The sequence below is a fragment of the Xenia sp. Carnegie-2017 genome, unplaced genomic scaffold, assembly GCF_021976095.1.
Source record: "Xenia sp. Carnegie-2017 unplaced genomic scaffold, XeniaSp_v1 HiC_scaffold_16, whole genome shotgun sequence".
Taxonomy (NCBI): domain Eukaryota; kingdom Metazoa; phylum Cnidaria; class Anthozoa; order Malacalcyonacea; family Xeniidae; genus Xenia; species Xenia sp. Carnegie-2017.
In genome coordinates this window covers 5,052,427-5,077,235 of record NW_025813469.1, presented here as the reverse complement: position 1 = coordinate 5,077,235, position 24,809 = coordinate 5,052,427, and the positions used below count along the sequence as shown (strand labels likewise).

General features: G+C 35.1%; 3 protein-coding genes across 3 annotated transcripts in view; 2 read left to right on the top strand and 1 right to left on the bottom strand.

Moving 5' to 3' along the window:
• Positions 1-7,701, top strand: part of LOC124435889 (epithelial splicing regulatory protein 1-like) — a 25,436-nt gene extending 17,735 nt beyond the window's left edge. Inside the window, 6 exon segments of the mRNA XM_046985822.1 lie at positions 1,102-1,234; positions 3,952-3,997; positions 4,078-4,190; positions 4,618-5,067; positions 5,406-5,933; positions 6,344-7,701. Of these exon segments, the coding sequence (XP_046841778.1) occupies positions 1,102-1,234; positions 3,952-3,997; positions 4,078-4,190; positions 4,618-5,067; positions 5,406-5,933; positions 6,344-6,505 (1,432 nt within the window). The 3' untranslated portion in view covers positions 6,506-7,701.
• On the bottom strand, positions 7,342-10,294 carry LOC124436290 (NAD-dependent protein deacylase sirtuin-5, mitochondrial-like). The gene is made up of 6 exons (XM_046986206.1): positions 9,637-10,294; positions 8,796-8,883; positions 8,649-8,702; positions 8,437-8,560; positions 8,192-8,307; positions 7,342-7,811 (listed from the first exon to the last, which is right to left on the bottom strand). The coding sequence occupies exons 1-6, from the start codon at positions 10,082-10,084 to the stop codon at positions 7,730-7,732; spliced, it is 912 nt and encodes a 303-aa protein (XP_046842162.1). The 5' UTR covers positions 10,085-10,294; the 3' UTR covers positions 7,342-7,729.
• Positions 10,252-24,809, top strand: LOC124436289 (ATP-dependent RNA helicase DDX1-like). Its single transcript, XM_046986205.1, has 31 exons — positions 10,252-10,401; positions 10,750-10,801; positions 11,311-11,374; positions 12,018-12,047; positions 12,321-12,414; positions 12,552-12,596; positions 13,647-13,730; positions 14,283-14,366; positions 15,892-15,968; positions 16,120-16,192; positions 16,798-16,874; positions 16,947-17,000; positions 17,173-17,295; positions 17,771-17,794; positions 18,098-18,150; positions 18,308-18,368; positions 18,496-18,567; positions 18,857-18,883; positions 18,976-19,065; positions 19,251-19,301; positions 19,387-19,461; positions 19,689-19,748; positions 19,818-19,869; positions 20,218-20,364; positions 21,182-21,273; positions 21,479-21,551; positions 22,112-22,184; positions 22,670-22,712; positions 23,010-23,105; positions 23,914-24,034; positions 24,460-24,809. The coding sequence occupies exons 1-31, from the start codon at positions 10,383-10,385 to the stop codon at positions 24,582-24,584; spliced, it is 2,211 nt and encodes a 736-aa protein (XP_046842161.1). The 5' UTR covers positions 10,252-10,382; the 3' UTR covers positions 24,585-24,809.

Here is a 24,809-nt window from a genome sequence, read left to right as displayed (position 1 = left end):
ATAATAGGCAGTATTAGGCACGTGGCTCACATACAAAACTGTGAGAAAAAGCACAGCTGATTTTATGAGCGCCTATATACTGATAATATTGATTTTGCATATTCAATAATTAGTCAATACCTGTTTTGCGATTGTGGATTGATGTAAATGATCAAATATTGTGACCTGCGCCCTTTTCCAATGTGCATGGACAGCCGTTTGTTGAATTCGGCGTTTTTTATTGTGAGCCATGCTGCGATGCTCTGACTATAGTAAAATTAAGAATAACATATTGAGCATTAAGTTGAAAGGTGTCCGTGTTATATTTGATTTAGTTTGCTTTTCAATTAAAAATTGATGTGCTTTATCTCATTTATGAATAAGTTGCAAATGTTTCATAAGCCTTCAAACTTGCTCATAATAAATTGTTTAATCCACTGTAATAACGTATTTATTATATTATATATGCTTAAAATATATTTAGTAAGCTTTTGAAAATTGATTATTGGTTACATCGACTTTTTCATTAAACTTTGGTTTTGGTAACGCTGAATTTTAGTGACTAATCTAGTAATGATGTTTACACAATGGAACGAATTGAGCAAAATGAACAAACCTGCGATATTCAAAAAGAGAATTCCTACCCTAATAACATATACTTGTGAATGTTTTCAGTTAGCTAAAAAATTTAAGATTGCACTTTTACAATCAAATCATTAAAGTTGCTTCACCAGGAAAACTCATCACATTTACGGATGTATTTTGATAATCCTAAGAGACTTATCATTATCAAAAAACTGAAGTGTTCGTTTGAGTGATCGCGTTTCTCAAAGAATTTTGGAAATCATATTTCCTCGAGCTCAGTTTCGATTTTTGTTAATTTCCATTATGATTTTTAAGTGTATTTGAATAACTATCAGATTTTATTAACGACAGATTGGCTATAGCGCAGTTAGAGTACATTATGTTTTGTCTTTTTATCATAAATACAGTCTAGACTCGTGTTAACTTTGCACTGATTTGCACTTCGCCTAACCGTGTAAAACCGCCATTATGACTGTTGCAAATGAACATATGACACGGTCAATGTGATTCACACGGTCACTATTTTGCTTTTTCTAGCAGTGGAATCTCTATTTGTGTTGCCTCCAATGGTCATCCTTCCGGTGAGGCGTTTATACGGTTTACAGACCGAAGTCAGAGAGATCTAGCTTTGAAAAGAAACGGAATGAAGTTTGGCAGCCAGATTATTGAGGTTTGCGTCATTATTTTACTTGTCCCCTTGTGCGGCAGCAGATTAGAAGCTGTTTCGGCAGCAAGATTTCATAATGAGGTTTGAGCACGAGAGCTTGTTGTGTTTATAACCGGAATTGGCGATTAAAGCTATTACTTTTCATGTTGGAGGCGGGCTTTGATTGGCTTGTAATGATTATAACTTTTAATAGTAATATATTATCAAGTTTTAAACAATACAACCCTCAAATACAACGGTTGATAGTCATCTTGTTACAAATAAATTGTTATTCTCAAAAAGTATGCATAGACATATGACTAAAACTTGACATACAATGTTTTTTTCCAAAAGAGTGTGTGGTTGTCAATGTAATATCACTTAGATATATAATTATGATTGTTGTAGAATTAATTTTAGTGCTCCTGTTTGTTTGTATGGCATCCCATAGAAATAATTTTTAGACGTAAACGTATATTTTAGTCTCGTTTAGCTCATAAATTAAGCGACGTTTCTAACAGTTAACATCCTTTGAGAAAGTAAAGCACTGACTTTCAAATATTTTTGCTAACATCCTGTTTGGTTGGCAGTAAAAATTGTTTCTTATCACGACCTACAAACGTCTTGTTTTTCTCTAACTACATGACTTAAAGATGTGTATGCTATTGCAATGAAATTCATAGCAATACAGTAAGCCTTCTTGCAATCATATGATGTTCGCCTTAAAATAAAGGAAATCGCTACTATTTATACTTCTTTTGTGTTTACGCATATTCAATGAGCTTCACGTGTTGGCGCTTTTTACCAATCAGAGGCCGTAGATGTCTTGTGACCATTGTAGCTTTATACACAACTAACTTTGCTAATGACTCTGTTGCTTTCATAAGATGTAATACTATTGTTTGGGTTAGCGAAATTTTAATGATTAATGCGCTTATTCAAATAGTTAACATTTGGGAAGTTGCTACCACAGAGGTAAGTTTTATAAATCGTTGTAAAATAGAAGCGGATGATATTAGTAGGTAAATACAGTCAAGTACATTCTTAGACACCACGGGTAGATAGATCTGTAGAAGCAGACATTGATAATTATATAAATCAACAAAGAAACTTCTATTTCATCGATTGATAGACGAGTATTGTAAACGACTATAAATTAACTGAAATAAAGGTTTGGGAGTCCTGAATTAGCGCCTATTTTCATTTCTTCGTCTCAAAAAGAACTCGTTGGTTTATTCTACCGGTTACCGGTAAAGAGAACCAAGATCCTCTTTATTACGTGAACCCGTCAATAGAGCTTCTTTGAGGTATTATGGCCCGGGGCATATGAAAAGGTAAAAGTTCCATGTTCAGTGGTGCGTTATATTTGTCACCCAAAGCAATATTGAATGTATATCAAATGACAGTCGCTTTCAGTTATCAAACGATTATGAAAATATGAAAAAATACGTATAGTGTATACAGAGAATAATAATATTGCAAGGAATGAATAAACCAAATTTTTTGACTAATAATATCATATTATTAGACGACTGTATGAAGTTAATGATTTCCTTTAAGTATTTTGCACATAGTTTTGTCGAATAGTTAAAAAAGAACTTGATTGAAATCTAGAATTTGTTTTAAATGCTTTTGAAGTGTTGCCTTAGGCATGAAAAGTAAGGATTGATTTATTTAGGAAATCTTTCACAACAAAGAGTTTTGACTTAAATTAATGTTTTCCATTGCGGAAATTTACATATTTGATACCAACATGGCGTCTTTAATATATTATGTTTTGGTTATATACTGAATTTTTTTTATATCTGACCATTGACGCTTAATTTTGTTACTTCGAACTCAAAAGGAAGAAAAAACGAAGGAAAAAATGTGAAAAATTATTGAACGTGTGACGCGTTTGTAACTACTGTTGCCATAAATTTCCATAATGATTGTTTCAAAACACATGTTCGTAATATTTTACGCGCCCTATTATTTTACGTGCCCTATATGGCATGGTTACATAATTGAGTCCACGGTTCACCGCACGCCGCGGACACGCATATTTTGTTAAATACCATAACAACATCACAGGACGTTCTTTCGTTTGGAAGTTTATTCCAAATTGCGACACCAGTGTTTCATTAAGTTATTTTTCTCGTTGCTACAAACTCCAAGCGATTGCATTAAAAATCACGAGATTTTGATTTTTACGCTAGATTTGTAAATTTTCGAAGTAAATTTAGCTTTTTCCTTTGCAAAAAGCATCTTTGTGTTCCATAACTATGCCGAAAATTTATCAAACTAAATCAATTTTATGAAAAGAATTCAATCAAGTGTTACAATGGTTTGTTTTGACATCTTTTACAGTAAACAAAACTTTATTTGCATTCTTACTTTAATCGTGGATAGTATTTATGATCAAAGATGTTTAAGAACTTAATAATGACATTAGTTTTCGAAAAGATGGCTTTACTGACATAATTTCACTTATAATTTTAGCCAACAGTTATGTCAAATTTCTATTCTACCGAAATTTACGGGAGAAAATTCAATATGCGAAACTTCTGTTCGTCATTTTTTGTTAACTCTCGACTGAGTGTCTATATTTATGTCTTTTATTTGTTTACAATGAATTCTTTGAGATGTAGATCATGTAATGTCACGATTTGTTGTAAGGTGGTTTCCACGCTCGCTTGTTTTTACTGTCGGTAATCAATAATTGTCTTTTCAGTTTTTGATGACAAATATTCTTCCTTAAGGTAACCAAAGCGACCATTCAGGAATATTCTAAAATAGATAACCAAGGTAAGATATTTTTCTTCGAATTTTTATGATATCATGAATTCCTCCGTTGACGCCCTTTTGATTTTTGATTATTTTTACAGTGCAAGTTGATGCCATGTCAAAAGATCAGTGTAATTTTCTCAACATAGCTGACGGTGACTCAGTCTTTCTGCGTATGAGAGGGTTGCCGTATAATACCAAGGCTTCGGAAATAGTAAGTGTGTAGAATTGTTTATTGGTATTTTCATCAGTAATGTCAGAAAATGGACGATGGATCCGCATGTTACATTTGCGGAAAAAACATCCATTCTACTGGAAGTTTTGCTTCCACGTAATAACACCTATACAACTCAGCGTGCATGGTTATTGAACATTATGACTCAATCCAGGAGAAGGGTTAAATAAATAAGCATCTATGAATAATTTTCATCATCACTTATATGATTAACACCAGTTAGACTTCCGTGACTTACTCACCAGCTGCAAGTCCTCAACATCACCAGAAAATGTCCAGCAACCATGCATTAGAAACAAAGTCGCTAACATCACCAGCAAACATTTCAAGAACTATTCTTCAAAGATTTCTACTTAGTTATCTTATACCATCTATGTCATCTTTAACGACATTTGTATTTAATTAGGTTTCTTTTTTTGGCGACGAATCTCCAGTGTATCATGGAGAGAAGGGAATTTTATTCGTTTACCATCAAGATGGCCGACCAACGGGAGACGCCTTCGTACTTTTTCAAACCAGCGAGCACAGTAAAGTGGCGTTGACAAAACATCGTCAAACAATAGGCAAACGCTATGTCGAACTGTTCCAACTCTCTCGGCAAGATATCATCAATGTGTTTACGAGACATTCGCTTCCAGCAAATTTACTGTCGTTCACGACGCGACGCGGCTCTAGATCGTCCACTGCCGACTCTGTGAATTTTCTGAAGAATAACACGTACCTATCAAATGTTAGGAATATCGTTCGATTAAGGGGTCTGCCATACTCCGCGTCTGTACAGGATATTCTCGATTTCCTGGAGGAGTTTGCAAAGTGTGTTGTTCCAGCTGGTGTTCATATGGTGTACAACTTACAGGTGAGATTTTGTACCCAATACTTTTCCATTGTCCACATACTGACTGATTCACACTCAATATAAAACTTTTAAACTTTCCAAGTCCTGATTCTCTTGAACTAAACTTTGGAAATCTATTACATTAGGAATTATTGTTCGTGTGTGAGTGATGAAGGCTTTCTTTGTTTTTAAATTACTTTAATAATAGAATGGTCCACAGTGAGGTCATGATAGAACACGCCCTTGTGACCACAAGGTGACTCATTACATAGAAGAATACTAATTCTTCTCATTAATACTCGATCGAATAGATCAGGATGTCTTAACTCATTCCTTCTTTTTCATTCTTTCTGGTGCAGGGCAAACCAACAGGAGATGCGTTTATTGAAATGCAGTCAGCAGATCATGCCCAAAAGTCATCAGAATCACTTCACAAAAAACATATTGGTGAACGATATATTGAAGTCTTTCAATGTTCGTCGTCGGACATGACTCTGATGCTCATGAACGGAATTTCTAACCATAAACATCACAACGGGTGGCTAGGTACTCCCTATTCACCCCGAACACCCCCACATGTACCAACTGCTTTTACATACCCGTCAGTACCAACAACCTATTCATCGTCACCGGCAAGTGTTCCACACTCAACCAATTCACCAATGGCGATAATCAGTGTACCTTCATCACCCACGGTTTCACCCAGGATGTACATGACGTCACCAGGTTACTTGAGCTACCAATCTCAGTCATACAACGTTTTTAATTTTTCTTATCCGTCACCTGGCATGCCTGTAGACGTGAATGTGCCAAGTACACCACCGTTGATGTCACCTGCAGCTTATGACAATTCAGCTGTTTTTTACGGCAATCAAGGCTATCATCATGTAAGCAAGGAAGAAAAGTTTTAATGTTTTATTAAATAACTATTTATTCTTTAGCCGAAGCCATAAGAACTTTTCAATGAAGCTGCACAAAGTCTTGTTCAACGAGTTTTCTCTACTTAGTAGTTGGGTTCATGTTAGTTTTATAATCTTGATAAAAGCTTGTGCATCAAGGCACCAAAGCCTTTCAACTGACTGATGACATGCCCATATTTGTACAGAACGAAAAAATTGCTGACCAGATAACCGCTGGTACCAAAGTAAAGTCTAAAAAGCTTGCAAAACGTTTAGAAGTTTCGTATAATGACTAGTCTGTTGGTTTGCATTGTTGTACTTTTCTTTTGCACACGTTGGTAGTTGCTGGGAAAAATATTTTTGGAAATTGTTTTTCACCATTGCAATTTTTTGTGCAGATTTCCAGTGATTATCCATCAGCCCCGATCGATCCTATGTACCTCTCCATGAATCCATACATGTCTCCTGGCAACGGTTATTATTCTTCAGCACAAGAGAACACACAAATTGCAGCTGACCCTAATCATTTTCCATCGTACGTAGAGACTTACTCGTGCTAAGGACGATGCAAGAACAACATCACGGTTTAGTATCCACAGATAGGAAAAAACAGAGTATTCTTATAAAAATGTGAATTTATTATTATTATATTTAAATTATGTTTCATTCAGGTAATTTACGATGCAACTAACCACACGAAATACATTTGATATTAGAGTTTTTACTTATCATAAGCAAGTTATTAATAACATTGTAATAGTTTTTACAGGATTGTTCTGTTGTTACAGTCAAAAGTACGTAACCACTTGCGCACTTAAAACATCCATCGCCTGTTAAGTGCTACTCCAAGGAATGACGTCATGTTGAATATACAATGGTTGTGATCAGCAATAGCAGTTTGAGTTACACTGCATGATGAAGAACACCTTTAATAACAGTTCATGAATCCTGGATTGAGACTGCGTAATTCAAAAATACGAATAAGAATTCTAAAGTAGATTTGTAGGATTGTCTAAGGTTGCATCACTACAAATAGAATTCGACATGGCGTCAACTTTGATAATATTTTATAGTCGACAAGCATGAAACTCGTAACGTTTAGGTGAAATGTCTCATCTTGAAATCGGTTGACATTGTCGTCTCAATCAACTGTTTTTAAACCGACGTTCTTAACACACTTGTAGTTGCCCTTAAGTTACAACATTATGTAATTACATTGATCCCGAAGTAACACTTGCTAAAACGCCAAACTTTGTGGTGCCGAATGCAAACGATGATTCAGTGAAACTGGAAATTATGAGAAAAATCAGCTCTGGATCGGAAAACGTTTCTCGATGAAAAGGAAACAGTTTGTTCCCAGGAGTAAATTTTGTTTTCAGGAAAATGTACAAACATACAAGCAAAAATGCACGAGTTTATTTACGAAACATTGTAAATTACGTTTCTACAAAAGCTTGCTAACTAGTTTACCTAAGATCTTGGGTTATCATTATAGAACAAAGTATAGCAGAGATTATTTATTGTTTTTACATGTCCTATTGTTGCATAAGTCCTATTTCCACTGATGGCATTCGACACGGCGTAAATTTTGCCGTTTTTAACAAGCGCAGTTAATATATTTTCCAACATGTGTAAGTAAGTTTAGCCACCTTAGAAAATACTTGATGTAAGAAATTTTATCCTCGTATTTCGATAGTAATGTAACAGAGATTAATACGTTTTTAAGTGTAGTCAAATATATTTTGATAAGTTTTCATCATGCAGCTTTTATTGTGTTGCTTATGCTAACGATTCTCTTTATCGGTGATCTGTTTTTCTTGTAACATTTGTGGAAGTGTTTGGCCAGCCTGACCATGAAAATGGAACCTTTATAAAGAGGAAAAAGTTCGGTTACAGTTTCAACTGGAAGAGAAAAGTTGTCTTTACATGAATCTTTGAAAAGTCAAAAAAACCAAAATGACCACACCTTACCATAATACTTAATACCAGTCTCCACAGAGACCATATTTACCTTAAAACTACAATCCCTGTTTTTGGTTCACAGTAATCCCTGTTTTGGTGCATGTAATTGGTTCACAGTAGCCAAACTAATCAACTTGGATTATTGTTGGTTTGTAATCAAAAATTATCGAGCAAACGGTAGGAAACATTTTTAAATGTAAAATGCCTTCTTTACATTCTTTTTCACTTGAAGGAATGCATGCTTGTTATTACAATGCATAGTTAACTTTACTCGTTTTACCCACCTGAAGTCATCGGTAACTGGAGTCTCTTCAAGATTAAATTCGGCCACGGGAATACCTCTAGCTGCTAGCAAAGGGGCGAAACTCGCGGCTGGGTAGACCACGGAAGATGTTCCCACCTGAAAATCAAACGAAAAGTTTTTTTAGCAAAACAAAAACTCGAAATGCACCAATGTATTAGACTGGGGATTGCATTTGTAGTTGTATGGGTTACTGATCAATTTTTGAAAGGGTTATAAAGCACGTACCAGAAAACAGAAATCGCACGAACGCAAAATAAGATTTGCTTTGTTTATCACTTTTTCTTCCAAAGCCTCACCAAACCAAACAACGTGTGGACGAACAAGGGATTTGCATTCGCTTTTACTGCACCTGAGAATGGTGTGGCTTTAATACATTCATGAAACTTTCATACATTTTTTTTGCATTATACATAATTAAAAAATAAACTCTTTCGTACTCAGGTAATTCTTCTGTCGGTATTTTTGCATCATCAGCATCTTCATCTGGCTCACTAATAAATAAAAACTTCACAAACTCAGATTGGCTGATCAGAAACAGTTGCTTACCATATATTCTTCATCAATTTACTATAATACAGTCATACCCTCTTCCAGCCAAAGCTGGCACAATGGGGCTGCTTCTATTATCCTCAATATGACCACACTTCAGACAACGTGTTTTAAACAATGATCCTAAAACAGGTACAGGGAGTAGAGATACTTTTATTATTGAGAACCCACGAAGAAATCTACCAGTGGGGTGATTTTCTCTTTTTTATGGCTAAGTTTACCCTCAATTATTAATTCCTTCATTTTAAGGCTTTCAATAGACCATGGACTATGGGAAAGTTGCCCCTTTACCCCTTTCAAAGGCCTGTGTCTACAAGGGTCCTTTGTTACACATTCCAAAGAATCAGGTGATAGTCATTGACAACAGCTTCTGGGAGGACCAGATCAACTCTGTTGATTCACATGAGTATTAACTAGCTTTTACTTTAAGAAATGGACCTTGATTTCTTATTTCAATTTTAAGTTAGTTGACTGCAAAACACTTCCCAACCAGAGGTGTAACTAGATCGTTAAATAGAGAGGGGTGGTGGTGGTGCATATTCATATATCCCTTGTTTGCTACAGATTTCTTTTGAAAGTGATCGGAATTTCAAAAGAAATCAGAAGGGCAAAACACTGAATATATGAATATACACCCCCCCATTTAACATTCTAGTTACGCCTCTGTTCCCAACACATCAATGACTTTTGCGCCATTGAATGCTTATATCTGAACAGCTCATTCAAACTGCTTTTTCTCAGTTATTCCAAATGGTGAACAACTTGTTTACTCTCTATACTTCAATAATCTATCATCAACATTCATTCATTCCAATCCTTTATATACTAAATATTTAGAGGTAAAAGATTTTGATTAAATAATTAATGTAATCACACCATGTAATTCAATAACATTTTTGGAACCAGCATTTTGATGAAAGCCATCAATATTTTGGGTAATGACATGAACCTGTCTTCCTTGGCTGGCAAGGTCTTCCTCAAACTTGGCTATGGCGTAATGTGCAGGGTTTGGTTTCTTACTCAACACAACCTCCCTTCGATAGCTGTAAAATTCCCAAACCAACGATGGGTTTGCACTAAATGCTTCTGGTGTGGCTAGGTCTGTAGCCCTATGGCGTCGCCAGAAACCACCAGCACCACGAAATGTTGGCACACCGCTCTCAGCACTGCAACCAGCACCAGTTAGGAAGATTATGTTCTTGGCTTGTGACAGCAGGAACTTGAATTCAGCCTTATCACATTTACTGCTATGAAATCCAGACTTTTGCACTGCCATGATAAGTTGCCTCTTGAAAGCCAAAAGTTTAGAGTTTTCAAAGAACATGAATCACGACTGTTAATGGTTTGTGAAGAGTATTCTAGGAATGAGTAATCTGCTTCATGCGACACGCATAAAGAACAAACACAATAGGAAAACTAGTTTGTAATATTTTTACATACTCTACTATCAATCCATCCATTTCTCCATTTACTTCCTGTTAAAAATGTGGAAACAAGATCTAAAAATTTTGCTTAATATTCGTTATGTTTGTTAAAATCTTAACAATAATTGCAACATTTCAATATTTCAATTGGTGGAAAGGTGGAAGCGCCACCAATCAGAGATAGTAAGACGATCAAAGATGGCGGGACATTTTACAGGTACAAATATTTGTATGTTTTTCGTATATTGAGGACTTTCTTTTCAATGTTTGCCTTCATGAATTTCATGCATTGTATTTAACGTGTGCTAAGTTGTTATATCAAAATCACAATGCAACTCATATCATGATTTTGCTTGATTTTATTACGAGTGAAAAGTTGAAAGCCTAAAACGTTATTTTTTTTGGAAACAATTAAAACAGCATTGCCATTGCAAGGAATACACACAATATTTAGCTACATAATGCACTTTGTGTATATAAGTGTCTGATTACCAGGACTCTCTTTAAGTGTCCATGATCACATACCAAAGATTGAATTGAATTTGTTATCTTGTTTTGATTTTAGAATTTGGAATCTTACCTGAAATTCTTCAAGCCATTGAGGAAATGGGATGGCAGTAAGTGTATCGTGATTATACCTGATTTGTAGTCTCCAGGTGTTTCTTTTTCAGGGTAAAAACATTTCCATCAATGTTTTTACCTAGATGATGTTTATTTGGAGTTGGTCATCTTTTTCTGAGATAATTTTTTAGCTCAAAACTAATCCCTAATTATATGTGATCAAAATGCCAATGGACAATGCTATCCAAGAGTTCTGTAAATGAACAAAGAATTTTAAAGGCAGTATGATGTAATTTTCCTGCTCATCTTCCTTTTTTGATCAGGGTTGCTCTGGCATCCCTTTTGCCAATTTGCTCAGTCTGCTTTTCCATTATTCATTGCCTGATAAAAGGTTAACTTTTAAATTGACAAGCGTTCAAAAATGAGCTACAGATAAAATGTTTTGACAAATTTGAACAAGGACAGATACAATATTTGATATTAGTAATGAAAGGGGATGAGTGGATTATGGAAAAAATATATATGCTGTAATATTGTGTGTCAACAAGCATCTGTGTTTGCTTAGTTTACCAACTGATGTTCAAGCTGAAGCAATTCCTTTGATTCTTGGTGGTGGAGATGTTTTGATGGTAGTTACAACTGATATATTTGTTATAAACAGTTCTTGTTTGTGGAACTTTGTACAATATATCATTCATACAATAAAAAAACAACATACCAAAATATTTGATGCAATGCTTGCTGGAGGGAAAAGTATATTTCTCCATGAAGGCGGGTAGCAGTCCGGCAAAGAAAATAAAACACCACACAAAAGGAGAAATATGTTGCACATTGTTTGAAGAAACCAAACTTAACGAGGATAGCACTTTCATTATTTATGGAATTTCAGTTTTTCATGTATAAATTTAAGAAGGATATTTTTAGGTTTTGGTGACTATAGGTCTATGCTAGTATTTAATCAACTTTAATTACATGTGGTAATTCAAAAATATTTCACAAATAATTAAATATATTTTGCCAAACATATTAAATCAAAATATTGTATCAGTCAGTCAACATATTAAATGAAAATAATTCACAAAGCATTGAACATAATTATTGCAAAAAATATTTAAAAAATCAACTTTATAATTAATTAGGTGCTCTAAGTGATTGATCAACATACATGCAAATCCAAATATTTCATCAATAATAGCATACAGTCATGTTAAAATATATTTATCTAACTTGATTTATCATCATTTATGATGTCAGCTTAATAATTTTTTATAGGCTGCAGAGACAGGAAGTGGAAAGACGGGGGTTTGTTAATGCTTGCTTTTTTACTATTGAAATACTTAAGCCATTTGCAAGGATGCATCCCCCAAATAATTGAAGGCTTCCGTTCTGGGGCCAACTTTTGTTGAGTCATTATTTGATAGAAAAGCCCACAGTTTTACCTTTTTTTGACTACTATCAATTTCTGGACCGACTTTTTATACATTTTACAAAGGCTAGTAGTGTAACTGACATCCTCCATAATGCGCAAACCTGGTTATTTTGTGGCATAATTTGATTTTTAACTTATTCTTTTAGGCCTTCTGTTTGCCTGTGATTCAGGTTGTGTATGAAACTATCCAGGATGCTCTGTCTGGAAAAAAATCTGGAAAAGTTTTAATAGAAAACGAGGGTAACCTATTTAATTACAAATGCTTTTGTAAAATCAAGTCTAGTGGTTTCTTGTTACATAGCAACTAGCAAGATCCGTTGTCCATTTAGGTAAATTGTATTTGTTAAAAAAAGCACAAATTTTTTGATTCAATTTAGACAAATCTTGGAAAATGAGTGTTTATGATCGTGATTCAGCATTTGGTAAGAGAAAAAACATTCATGTCACTTGAAAGTTGAAATATATATTTTAATATAGGCTATTGACCTTTTGTGTCCAACGATCAAGCCCTTATTAACCAACCGAGCAAGCGAGATCAATAAAACGTTTTACTTGGCATTGGACAATTGTATTTCAAATAAACAGGGCACGCGACTTATTTTTTTAATGCTTACATAATATAAGCGTGGTTTACATAACAAAACTTACTTTCGGAATGTTCTTTTTTCGACTTGTATTCCTACAAGTTTTTTATATTTTGCTTTTAGCGTTGCTCTTTATTTTAATCACAAAGTCGTCTTCTTTTTCGTAAATCACTTTGCACCGGCGGTCATTATGAGAAATTCAGTAAAAATGACAAGCGTAACTTCCGGTTAAATCGCACGCTTTGATAGGCTTAGAAACATTTTTGGCGGCCATGAATTTCCTTTAATAGCCGGCGTGCTATTTAATGTATTTTTAACGAAAAAAGTATACGAGTTTCGTAGAGCAAACAGAAAAAGTTTTACTAAAGGCCAAAACCGAAATAAAACACAATGTACGAATGTGAGGCAGAGAAAAAACCGAAATAAAACACAATGTACGAATGTGAGTCAGAGAAAAAGCCGAAATAAAACACAATGTACGAATGTGAGTCAGAGAAAAAGCACTCGGAAAGTGAATTTTATTGTGTGTACCACGTTTCTAAGATGCAAAAATTTCTAAAAACAACAACATGCTTATAATAAACTTTTTATTCGCGTTGCTTGATCAGTCTCCACCGAGAAATTAAAGTCCGCTGTCTTTAGTATAAACCTCTCCCTTCAGGTTTGATCTGTATACACAGACCTCTGTCCGATCTCGGTTAAGACATCTGCTTGGTAATTCAGGGCTTTTTAATATTTAGCTAATCTTTGTAACCCTTTTTTAAATTGAGTCTATATTGCCATCATGATTTGTTACACTTGTATGAAAACGTAGGCTCATGCTTCTGGGTTTTTCTGAAATGAAATCTTCGTAGAAGTGATTTATGTTATTATATTTATCTCTACCAGCAATAAGTCAAGATGGCTTACTTTGTCAAAGTAGAGACCAGGCAGTTTGGCAAGGGGGAAGGTCATCTCTTGCTGTCATCAAAGGTGCGTTTTAAAAAGGTCTCGTGAAGAAGTGCCATACAATGTCTACTATGTAATAATCTGGATACAAGCATTAAAAACCAACAGCTACGCTCCTTCTCAGGACTACACTCTGGGTTGGGTGATCAACATCTACAAACATGTAACGATACTCTCCGGCTCAAACCATTCACTTTATTAGGAAACAGTTGTGTTGCATATAGATTATTTAGCAAACATGTGTCATTGATTTTCACCACTGTAGTATCGTTACATTTACAGGGTAATATCGATACAATATGTACAACAATATGCCTCCTGGTTATCACCATTTTGTTGGCAAAGCCTTTAAGACAGGATGTACGGTTACACGTTTTAGGAGATTAGTGTGTACTGTTTAGTTACCAGAATACTCAAACTATGTAGTCTTCTTAAGTAGGGATAAATGAGCTCTTAGTAGGGTTATACGACCTCTTAAGTAGGGATAAATGAGCTATGCACAACGCACTTGGTGGACATCTCATGTTGAAACTCTGTATTTTCTTTTTATCTTTCCTGTTTCATTGTGTATTTTAGGAAAATTTTATTACGAGGTCACCATAACGGACGAAGGCTTGTGTCGTGTTGGATGGTCTACAAAGGACGCTACTTTAAACTTGGGTTAGCTATTCTTATGTATAGTATAGGTAAGCTAGGGAAGGCCTTTTTGATAGCCCTGGGATGACAAGGAACAACAAGCAAATAAAAGTTCTCGTTTTACTAAGATTTTATCTGCTAACACCGAAAAACTTTTAACATTTCACTTCAGCTCATACCAAAGCAATTTCACGATTTCTTAACAAAGTATCATCTTATTAACTGAGGTTCGCCCTTGAAACTCCATGTTCCACTTCGTAATGTTAATCTTTTTTCATTGGGCTGGCACTACTGGACGTCTGTGGGGTAGTTCGAATTGTACTTTAATACGATCACACATTACCGTGCTGATGTACCTGTTCCATAGCCTAACATTCGTCGTTCAGAAAAAATTCTACTTGAGAGATTTGCATGATTGAGGGGAGTTTTGCAATTTCAATTCAGCCGATTTCAATTTTTTTCAAATTCAATCGATTTTTAGTACACTACATTTTCCAATATGGAATGAGGTTTTTGTGTCTTTTCTATTAATTTATCAAACAAATATTTTTCAGGATAGTCAGTTCAGATATTTGTAAAATTACACCAAATGTGTTATACATGCAAGTCCTGCTAAACATGTAACAGCAAACTCGGCTGTGTTTGGTCAACTACCTGCAGATAATTCTCGATATCCGCAGTTATGACGTCATATCTACAAATGATAGCTTCTACAATTATTGACGCCATTAAAAGCTGGTTTTGAAACAAATAAAATAAAAGCGTTGTTTACCACAGTTTCTAAACACGACAAGCGAAAGCTTTTGAGCAAAAAGCTGGGGAAAACACCAAAAACGCGACGAAACATATTTCAACGAGAAGGACTTGAAAAAAACCGTTTTGTTTCAGCGAAAATCAGCGAAGGTTTGAAAATGTTTTACAATTCGTTTTTAGCATGATATCAAGAGTTATTCAGACCTCGGTCAATGTTATCCGCCTCAGCTTTGCTTCGGCAGATAACGTTGACCTCGATCTGAATAATTCTTGATATCATGCTCAACTTCATCCAATAATATTTGTTTCGTATTACAAGAAAGTGACAAATATAGAATCACGAAAGATATACAAAGATAAAAATTTAGTTTAAAAATTATTTTGTAAAAGGATGTTCAAAAGAAAGTTTTTAGTTTTGCAAATTCGTAGAGGAAGATCATTATAAAATTTTGCTCTGATATAATGAAATGAGCTCATGCTATATTCTAGTCGAAATTTCGGAAGTTGCAGTTGATATCTATTGTTTCTGGTTACCACATTATGATCACGTTTACAAAATAGTTAACAAATTTCGAATATTTCATCCATACATCTTCGTAGCTACAAGTCTGCAAGCTTTTATTTTATTGACAGACTTAGGTTTCTTTACATTAAGATCGTCTCTATTCATTTTAAATACAATAATATTCTTAGCACAATCATGAAAAAGTGAAAGCTCCTCTTTTCGAGATTCATTGACGTTCAAACAGAAAATACCACAGTAGGCCAACTTTCTGTTTTTGTTTGCAAAATTTAGGAACAGATAGATATGGATTTGGCTTTGGCGGCACTGGAAAATCCTCATTCAATAGAAATTTCGACACGTACGGGGAGGTAATTATACGTTAGTTCGTTGTATTTTCGATCATGCATGCGACTGGTGATCGGATGTATTTTTCTACTGATCATTGCTCTCGAAAGCAGTTTCAAATTTGTTCCGTGAACTGTGGACATCCGAAATTATTCTTGTTTATTTGATTTTTAGCCGTTTGGATTGCATGATGTAATTGGTTGTTATATCAATCTGGAGGATGGAACTGTGAAATGGAGTAAAAATGGTAAGAAATTATACGTAGGAGCTGGATGGTGTAGTTTTACTGGTTTGGATACAATAAGATGAACGATCAACCGTAAGATGAAGAGGATCTATTTGTTTGTAAGATCTTCTTCCCACGAAATTTGAGACGCTGGTGCATTTTTTAATTAATTGGCATCAATCTCTTCCTTTAAAATTTCAAGCCCCTAAAGCTGCTCTCTTGAAGTAATCGTTGGTTGTTGATTCACTAACAAAAGTAGATAAGCGTTCCTGAATGTCGACTTACCTCTGTCTACTTTCTTTGTTGGGAATGAACTGATTTTGTGACTCGAGTTCTTTTATACTGCATTCTACTGTCGTCTTCTGAAGTGTGATAATGTCGAAGTCTGATTCTTTACATAGCTACTCTAGTCTATTGTCTTCATCAGAAAAGATTTGATGTTAGGCCTTATGTCCTCCAGTGCAATGACATAATCAGGGATGATCTGGCATTGAAAAACTTAAAACATTCGATAATTATGTACACCTGTTAGCTACTGGTTGTCATTTAACGTCCGAATTTAATTTTTCACTCGACTTCAGGAGTTGCTGTAATTACTAATAATATTTTTCATTTTGGTATTCGAGGTGTTGATTTTGGGGAGGCATATGACATTCCTGTACAGCTAGATGGAATTCCATTTTATGCTGCTGTGGTTTTAAAGGTAGGTACGTACTTTTACTGCCCAACCCATACCATATGATCCCGTATTAATCGTTTCTTTTCCATTGCATAGAACGCAGAACTACAATTTAATTTTGGTGCAACACCTTTCAAATTTCCACCCAAGGTAAAGTGTATAAACTGATCAAAAAGTTTGCGATAAAAGGTTCATCATGCAGTTATGACGATATTTAACGAGGCATTCTTTCCCTGAATTTTTTCAACGAAATGTTTTGACTATTCGATGATTTCGATGAAATCCACAACGCTATGAATCAGATTATCATTAAAATTTCTAGGGCGGCTACATTGGACTCTATTCAGCAAGACCGCAATGTGTGACGTCTTCTACTACGGGGACCATTTCTCGTACACCGGGGAAGTTCACAAACAAGTGTTCACCATCGGCAATTATTCTCGAGGTAAATGATGTATTTCAAACTCTTTGTAACCTGAAAAAACTGTAGATTATTGATTGGTATAAACTGTCCTCTATTTCGAAAACAGTATATTATCGTTCAGAACATGCTGATTATAGATTAGACAACTGTAGATTATCATGTGGAAAACTGTAGAACCTCGAGTAAAAAACTGTAGATCGTACAATTCTCTGTATGTTTGCAGCAAAACCACACGAAGTATTGAATTTCAAAAGAAGTCGATCGAAAAGTCGATTCCTGCGAATATTTTTACATGTTAAAGTTTGGATTTTTTTTTGATAAATAGGAAAGCATTTTTTCGTTAACGTTCCGCTTTAACTGCATGTTTAATTGTATTTTAGAAAAACTTATCATTTTTCGAAAGAGATCGATTTGCATCCTTGTGCCTCAATATCATGATCTTTATTCTCTGTCATTTTCTCAACGTCGCTTCTGACATTTATTTTCATTATTTTAGCCCTCTCGTGAATTGGCACAACAGGTAATTTCCTTTGATGGATTGTTCATATTTATATGATCAGAAAGAATAGAAAGAGAAAATATTTTGTGTGAATATCGCCGTCTGTTAGTATATTATTTGTGATTATATGTAAGGACTGTTTGGTAAAGCTGTATTTAACAGAGCTCGTGAGTATAACGACAAGACTGCCTTATCGACTTTTTATATTCAGACGAACGCAGTGAATTCGTCTTTGACCAATCAAATTAAAGGATTCATTTTTCTGATCGTTTTAATTTTTATTCATTTTTCTAACATTTAGAACATTTAGTGTTTCAATTTTAGACCCACAATAACATATCACAGTTTAAGAAGTATCTGCCGTCGCCAAATGTAAAGTAAGCGATTCCAAAAGTGGTTTTGTTGTTTTAAATCCCAGTAACTTTGCATTTCACCTTCCAGGATGTATGTGTAATAAGATTGTTGAGTATAAATTGTAAAATGCGACCCTTTAATGTCGTTGATGTGGTGCACAAAAAATATCCCGTCTTTTAGAGAGGTTGTTTTAATCGGTGGTGAAAGTGTGAAAAATCAAATCAGACTGCTGCAAGACGGGGTATTTATGGCTTCTATTTTTTGAAAATTTAGTGCTTTGTTGACACATATGTTCCCTTTTACGGGGGAGAGCGTGCATCTATGTTTATATTCTAGGACTTTGAACAGTCACTTTTCTTTTGTATTAGGTTGATGTTGTCACAGGAACGCCAGGAAAATTTGATGATTTTGTTTCAACTGGTAAAATGTCCCTTGATCAGGTAAATAATAATATATTGTGTCCAGTTATGAAAATTGAAGAGAAGTATGAAATCTGAAACCTTACCGAAAATGAAATGGTTTTGTTCTCCGCCTCTCGTATGAACGTTTTCCATTCAGCTATCTTAGCTAATAAAGAAACTGCTGCTCAATTGTCTGAAAAATAGTCTGTTTCTGCAATCGAGATACTCTCCATCTCCTGTCTCTTTTTAGACAAAGAAATTAAATAATAGATGTAATTTTTATATCATCATGACTAATTGCGTTATTGTTGCATCGATTTTTTTATAGGTTCGGTTTTTCATTCTTGACGAGGCGGTAAGTTGACAACGATGTTTTCCTATTCACTTTAGTATTCCGACTTGACATGGATGATTATGATTGGCTAACTATATTTCAACGTAACGCAGGATGGTTTACTAAGTATGGGAAACCGCGATCTTATCATGCGAATTTACAACAAAATACCAAAGTTTTCGTCCGATGGGAAACGTTTGCAGGTCAGTGTTGCTACAGCATGTTACTTTGGTATCTACGTGAAGACTGCTTAACATACATTAATTGTAATGTAAATTAATTAAATTAGTCAAATGTAAGTTAAGTAAAGAATGAGCGTATGACTTGTTACTCTATTGATTCAAAAATAATTCTATGCTTACATTAACTGCGAGTGTTGTTTTACTAGATGATCGTGTGCTCCGCTACCTTACATTCTTTTGAAGTCAAAAAGCTCGCGGTAAATCCCATATTTTAAATTATGTGAACACCTTCCTTGAATTACAATTTTCAATAACGTCACATCGTGCGATTTTCATCCTCAGGAGAAAATAATGCATTTTCCGACTTGGGTTGATTTGAAAGGTCGCGATAGTGTTCCTGAGACTGTGCATCACGTGGTAAGAGCTGTGATTAAACATTAGAAAGTTTGTTTTAAGGAAATAAATTGAAGTGAAAAGCCAGAACCTATCCACATTTAAAGGGCACTCTATTCGTGGGGAAATAGCCTTCGAAGCTTCCAAACAGGACTGTTTAAATTAAAGACTGATTATACATTATCCTTACGCAAATATATCCTGTTGAAGGATGCATGCAGGCGTCATTATCTATCAGTTTTAATTTACAGGTTTGTCATGTCAACCCTAGAAAAGATTATACTTGGAAAGGCTTGAGGCAAAAAGTCAAGGTAAAGTCAAGTTGATTGTTTTGTATCACTGATAAGTACGTTCAATGCTTTTTTAATTTTTATCTTTAGACCGACGGAATTCACAGCAGAGATAAATTAAATCCTTCTCACACATCTCCAGGTAAGAATTTTTCAGAACAATGCTAGTGTGTATCTTAATCTTGTTTCGCAAAAACCTTGTGTTTAAACATTAAAACTGGGTGTGTTCACGTTTGGATTGTTTGGTAAGGATAAGTCATTGGGTTATCGATGTTTTGAACGGAATATTTTCGACAAAATTATTGTTTGATGAAGACTGCTCCATCTTTGAGCTTTTGCAAACTTGTTGAAAAGCTTCGTGTGTATAATTAGTTAAATTAAATAATGTTGTAATATTGATAATTATTTATTTAATACACAACTTGAATATTTTTCAACCTTGACTTGCCACCTTCGCGATGTACAACCTTTTTCCTTTTTTTTTCTGTAGAACTTTTCTCCGAGGCGACAAAGATGCTTAAGGCCGAGTATCTGGTGAAGGCGATCAAAGAACATAAAATGGATCAAGCCATTATATTCTGCAGAACAAAATTAGATTGTGATAACATTGAAAACTATCTATTGACAATCGGAGGAGGTGAGCTTTGAAAGTCAAATATTTTTAAAAAGAGAACACTCTCAGACAATGAAACTGCATTGTAAATAAACATGTGCAAAAGGCGTGCTCTGATTGGTCGATGCCCCCGTGTTAACAGCAGAACTTATATAATAGATAAGCAATGAAGAGCAATAGGAGCTTTAAGTATTGTATTTTGAATCGAATGTTGTTCAAACTGTAGTCTTCATGTGCACCAAGCTAATGTCTTCACCAAGACTAAGTCTCCAGTCAAGTTCTTATATTCTTCAGTCAAGTATCCTCATAAGAGGGATCTAATGTTATAAGTTGAGTCTTTATATTCTCTGTTTTAGTGTTTCATTGGAAGTGATCTGATAAGGAACTCGAGTCCTTATACATTATGGTGTAGCCATCCGTCATGTTTTTTTGTTCTTTGTAAATATTTCCGTTTTTGCTCGCCCAAGCAAAAGCAAACGGTTTCTAATAAAATAAATAGTGCTAATGATATGAAATTTCCATTGCACGACCAAACTTTCTGTCTGACTATGTCACTGTTTATAAATACTCGAGTTTATTGTCTTCATTGGGAGGTATCTGCCGTTCAAATTTGAGTCCTTTTATACTCCATCTCTTCTTTAGTAACGATCATAAATTAATCCATTAGTCATAGTATTATGTGAGAATGGTTTATTGCCGCTCATAAATTCTTGCTCTCTTATGCATGGATAGATCAGCCCGCCCTCCACATTTCAGACCAAAACACGGAAAGAGCTAAATTTTCAACATTATGCTTTTGTTCTCAAAACGGGAAACTCATTTCGAGTATCGTTGTATTTAGGTGCACGTGCAATGGTCAACGAGTTTTCGTGTGTCTGTCTTCATAGTGACAGATCTGTTCAAGAACGCCGAGAAAATCTTAAAAAATTCAAGGTTCTCATAAAGCCTGATGGTCACATGTATTTGTCAAAACCCTTAGCAAAACTTAGAAGTTAAAGTTTGCTGAATTTTGACATTTAACTTGATGGCTTACAGCTAACGACTGATTTAAGTTTTCTGTTTAAAGGCCATCTTAAGTGCAATCATTGCTCTCTGATATTTTTATCCATTTTTTATGTTGGTATTCTCGTCTTCATAGGAAGGTGAAGTTAGATTTCTCATCTGTACGGATGTGGCTGCAAGAGGTATAGATGTTCGAGGCATTCCGTTCGGTAGGTTTACTCTATCTTGTATTCTTTATTCTCTGTTTTCAGCAAATCCCACGTTTGAGAGTATGCACATATAGGGTACAGCTTCCATTATGAAAACATTGAATAGTTTCAGTTCCAAGCCCTAAGGCGCCACTAGAATGTTAATGGGGTGGGGGTGGGGTGGGGGAAGGTGTATTTTCATATATTCAGTTGTGCCCTACTGACTTCTTTTGAATTTAAATTCATTTTCAACAGAAATCAGTTGGGCACAACGGAATTAATGAAAATGCACCACCTCTCCCCCACCCAATTAACGTTCTTGTTACGCCTCTGTCCAAGACGATAAAAAATTACGACTACCAAAGAGTAATTTAGTAAAACACAATACAATAGACACTCCGTATAAAGTAAGCACTATTTAATCTAAACGTTGCATGTCATCATATTTTCTACTGATGATGACATGTAGCAATTATCGAAACGTTTAGATTAAATTATGAAACGGATTGTTTATTGTTTTAAACCGGTAAAGTTTCAGACTTTGTTTTCATCGAGAATTGATCAGGCGTTTTTTGTTTCAGTCGTGAACGTGACATTCCCGGATGATAAACAAAACTACATACACAGAATTGGTCGTGTTGGACGTGCAGATAGGTAAGAAGAAAAGTATATAGTTCTTTCAATGACTAAGATTTTCGTTTACAAAAAGCAATGACCCTTTATCGTCATTTATGATCACTTAATTTAAACAAAAACGTTGACTACTTTTACATATCCAGTCAATTCTTCGCCCATAAGATTTTGGTGTCAAACTCTAGTTGCCATGGTTTTGTATTGCAATGATCGTTTTGGTTAGCAACGGTGTAAAAGAATTAAATGTAACGTTACAAATCACGGTTGAAATTCGGTGAAGTGCTCGAACTATTGGAGCAATGAATGTCTTTCCCATTCTTCGTATACATGTAAATCTCTGGACAGAGTACTTTTTCGGTTACACGGTTGTTTCTCGACTATTGATCAATACACTTCTGAATAGTAGTGTTTGATTATTTATGATTGGGACTGTAAAATGATAGTAGCTCTACATAAATTGAAGATTGTCGTTCGAGGTATGCAGGTATGTTTCTGTTGTTTTGCAGGATGGGCTTGGCTATTTCCCTTATATCTGATGTGCATGAGAAGGTAGGCAACATTTCCTCGATTGTCATTCATTTAGCCACCATCGTTGAAGAAATTATGGAACGATGGGCTTTTTTTACAAATTCTTTTAAATGGCAATTCGATAAGATCACATCTTTAATCGGAATGAAATTAGAGATTCAAATATTTTTTGAATGAAATGATTAGTCAATCAGCATCTTGTCCTTCATTTTGTCAATTTTGGTTTAACATAATCTTTTTATCATTATTTGCACGACTTATTTCTTCAGCAAGTCGTTCATATTCTTTGTCATTTTTCAAAACTTTTCTCCCTTTAAGGTCTGGTATCATAAATGTCCTAGCCGTGGTAAGAACTGCAACAATGCCAACCTCGTGGAACGGGGCGGTTGTGCAATCTGGTACGAAGAGCTACAGGTAACTAATGTCTGCGTTTTGAACCACGGATATCCTTTAAAGTGAATAATTTTCAACAGTAATATTCGATGAAGCAAGATAGTACGCATCATCAAATCGTTCTGTGTTGTGAAAGAATCCATACCCTCTTAAGCGTAAGGCACTAGAAGTCAGGGCCCCTAAGCCACTGCATACCAAATTGCACCCAGCTTCCTCTGCTACTTGACATCTACTATATGAAGTATTTGCTTGGTATATATATACATAAATTCAAAGGCTCACGAAAGTTGTGGTGTAATTGACATCATTACCTCGCATACTCAGATGATTTCTTTGATAATTTGCGACTAATTGAGCTAATTGCCACAAGTGTGGAGCAAGTACATAAATAATTAGTCGTTTCCGTGACTATGAACAATTAGTTGAGTGGACTTCGCTTGCTCGAGTGCATGCGCAGATGATGTCTCTATTAATGCAGTTGGTCGTTGCCATGACCATTAGCTTGGGTAGCTGGTCAGGTCGACTGCGCATCCTTAAGCAGATTGCGCATGCTCAGATGATTTATCTGAAAATTTGTGACTGGGCGAGCTAATTCTCCATAATCGCTACTAGCACATGCAGTTGGTCGCTGCCGTCACCATTTTTCTCTCGATTATTGTACCAAGTTTGCATGTGCTTTTGTGTACTGGAACTTATTCGCTTTAGTCGCGTGTCTGAAATTATATTATAGGCTGCATACTTCCCATGTTAAAGGGAAAATCCACTGAAATATCTTACCGTAGTTATTTTCAAAAGCGTTAATATACTTCATCTTATAAATATTCTCTAGTATTTGTCCGACGTTGAAGAACATCTTGATGTAACAATACCAAAATGTGGTCCCGATATGGTGATAGCTCAGAACGAGTTCGATGGTAAAGTTGTTTATGGCGCTAAACGAAATAAATCTGGTTAGTACATACACGGCTATCATTTATACTCTTTTGCGAGTCGCATTAACTCACATTTTGAAGTCTTAATTCTACCCCATTTTCGAGCACTTAGCTTGAAGTGTTTTATTGTCCTTCGTGCTTTTCGAGTGAAGTTTGTGATGACGTAAATTAGGTTTTCGTTAGTCAAATCATTAAGATCCACCCGTAAAAATTGTCCAATATGGACGTGGTAGTATTTTTTAAAACACGACTACTTCTATGGAAATACTATGGAATACTATGGGAATACTTCTAACGAATACTTCTAAGGAGGTGCACTTTGTGCACCATTCTCCTCTTCCTCCCTTTCTCCTTGTATGTGCTTATGTTAAGTGATTGCTCTCCCCCAGAAAAATGAGACTGATCATGTAGTAATTCCTTTCTATAATTCATGATTAATGCAGGTTGCGTCTTCGAAAATCACGTGCTTGAATTAGAACCCTCGGTCGCTGAATTGGCCAAACTTGAATATCAAGCGCAGACGTCGTTTTTGAAGCTTAAGCGCAAAAAATGGACGAACCTAAATTGATGAAAGTATATGAATGTAGAGAAGCATAGCTATGAACGTTGGGCATGTGCGTGTTCAAATTTATAAATTGTTGTTATTTTGCATATTAAGAGTTATTTATCGTTTAACAACATGGCTGACTATTTCTGGTCTGGTCTTTCTGAAGAAACTATTATAGCTAACCAAATGCATATGAAGGCTTGGATAAAGTATTTCACTTTTCAATAGAAATGTTGATAATAGAAA

What these genes read in the sequence shown, in the direction of transcription:
- LOC124436290 (XM_046986206.1), bottom strand. Translation starts at nt 10,084, where the DNA reads ATGTTCTTTGAAAACTCTAAACTTTTGGCTTTCAAGAGGCAACTTATC. An exon ending in AAATGTTATTGAATTACATG is followed by an intron (nt 8,884 to 9,636) that starts GTGTGATTACAT and finishes TACCTGTTTTAG; the next exon opens with GATCATTGTTTAAAACACGT. An exon ending in CCGACAGAAGAATTACCTGA is followed by an intron (nt 8,561 to 8,648) that starts GTACGAAAGAGT and finishes CACCATTCTCAG; the next exon opens with GTGCAGTAAAAGCGAATGCA.
- LOC124436289 (XM_046986205.1), top strand. An exon ending in CAGGAAGTGGAAAGACGGGG is followed by an intron (nt 12,048 to 12,320) that starts GTTTGTTAATGC and finishes TTATTCTTTTAG; the next exon opens with GCCTTCTGTTTGCCTGTGAT. An exon ending in ATCTCTTGCTGTCATCAAAG is followed by an intron (nt 13,731 to 14,282) that starts GTGCGTTTTAAA and finishes TGTGTATTTTAG; the next exon opens with GAAAATTTTATTACGAGGTC.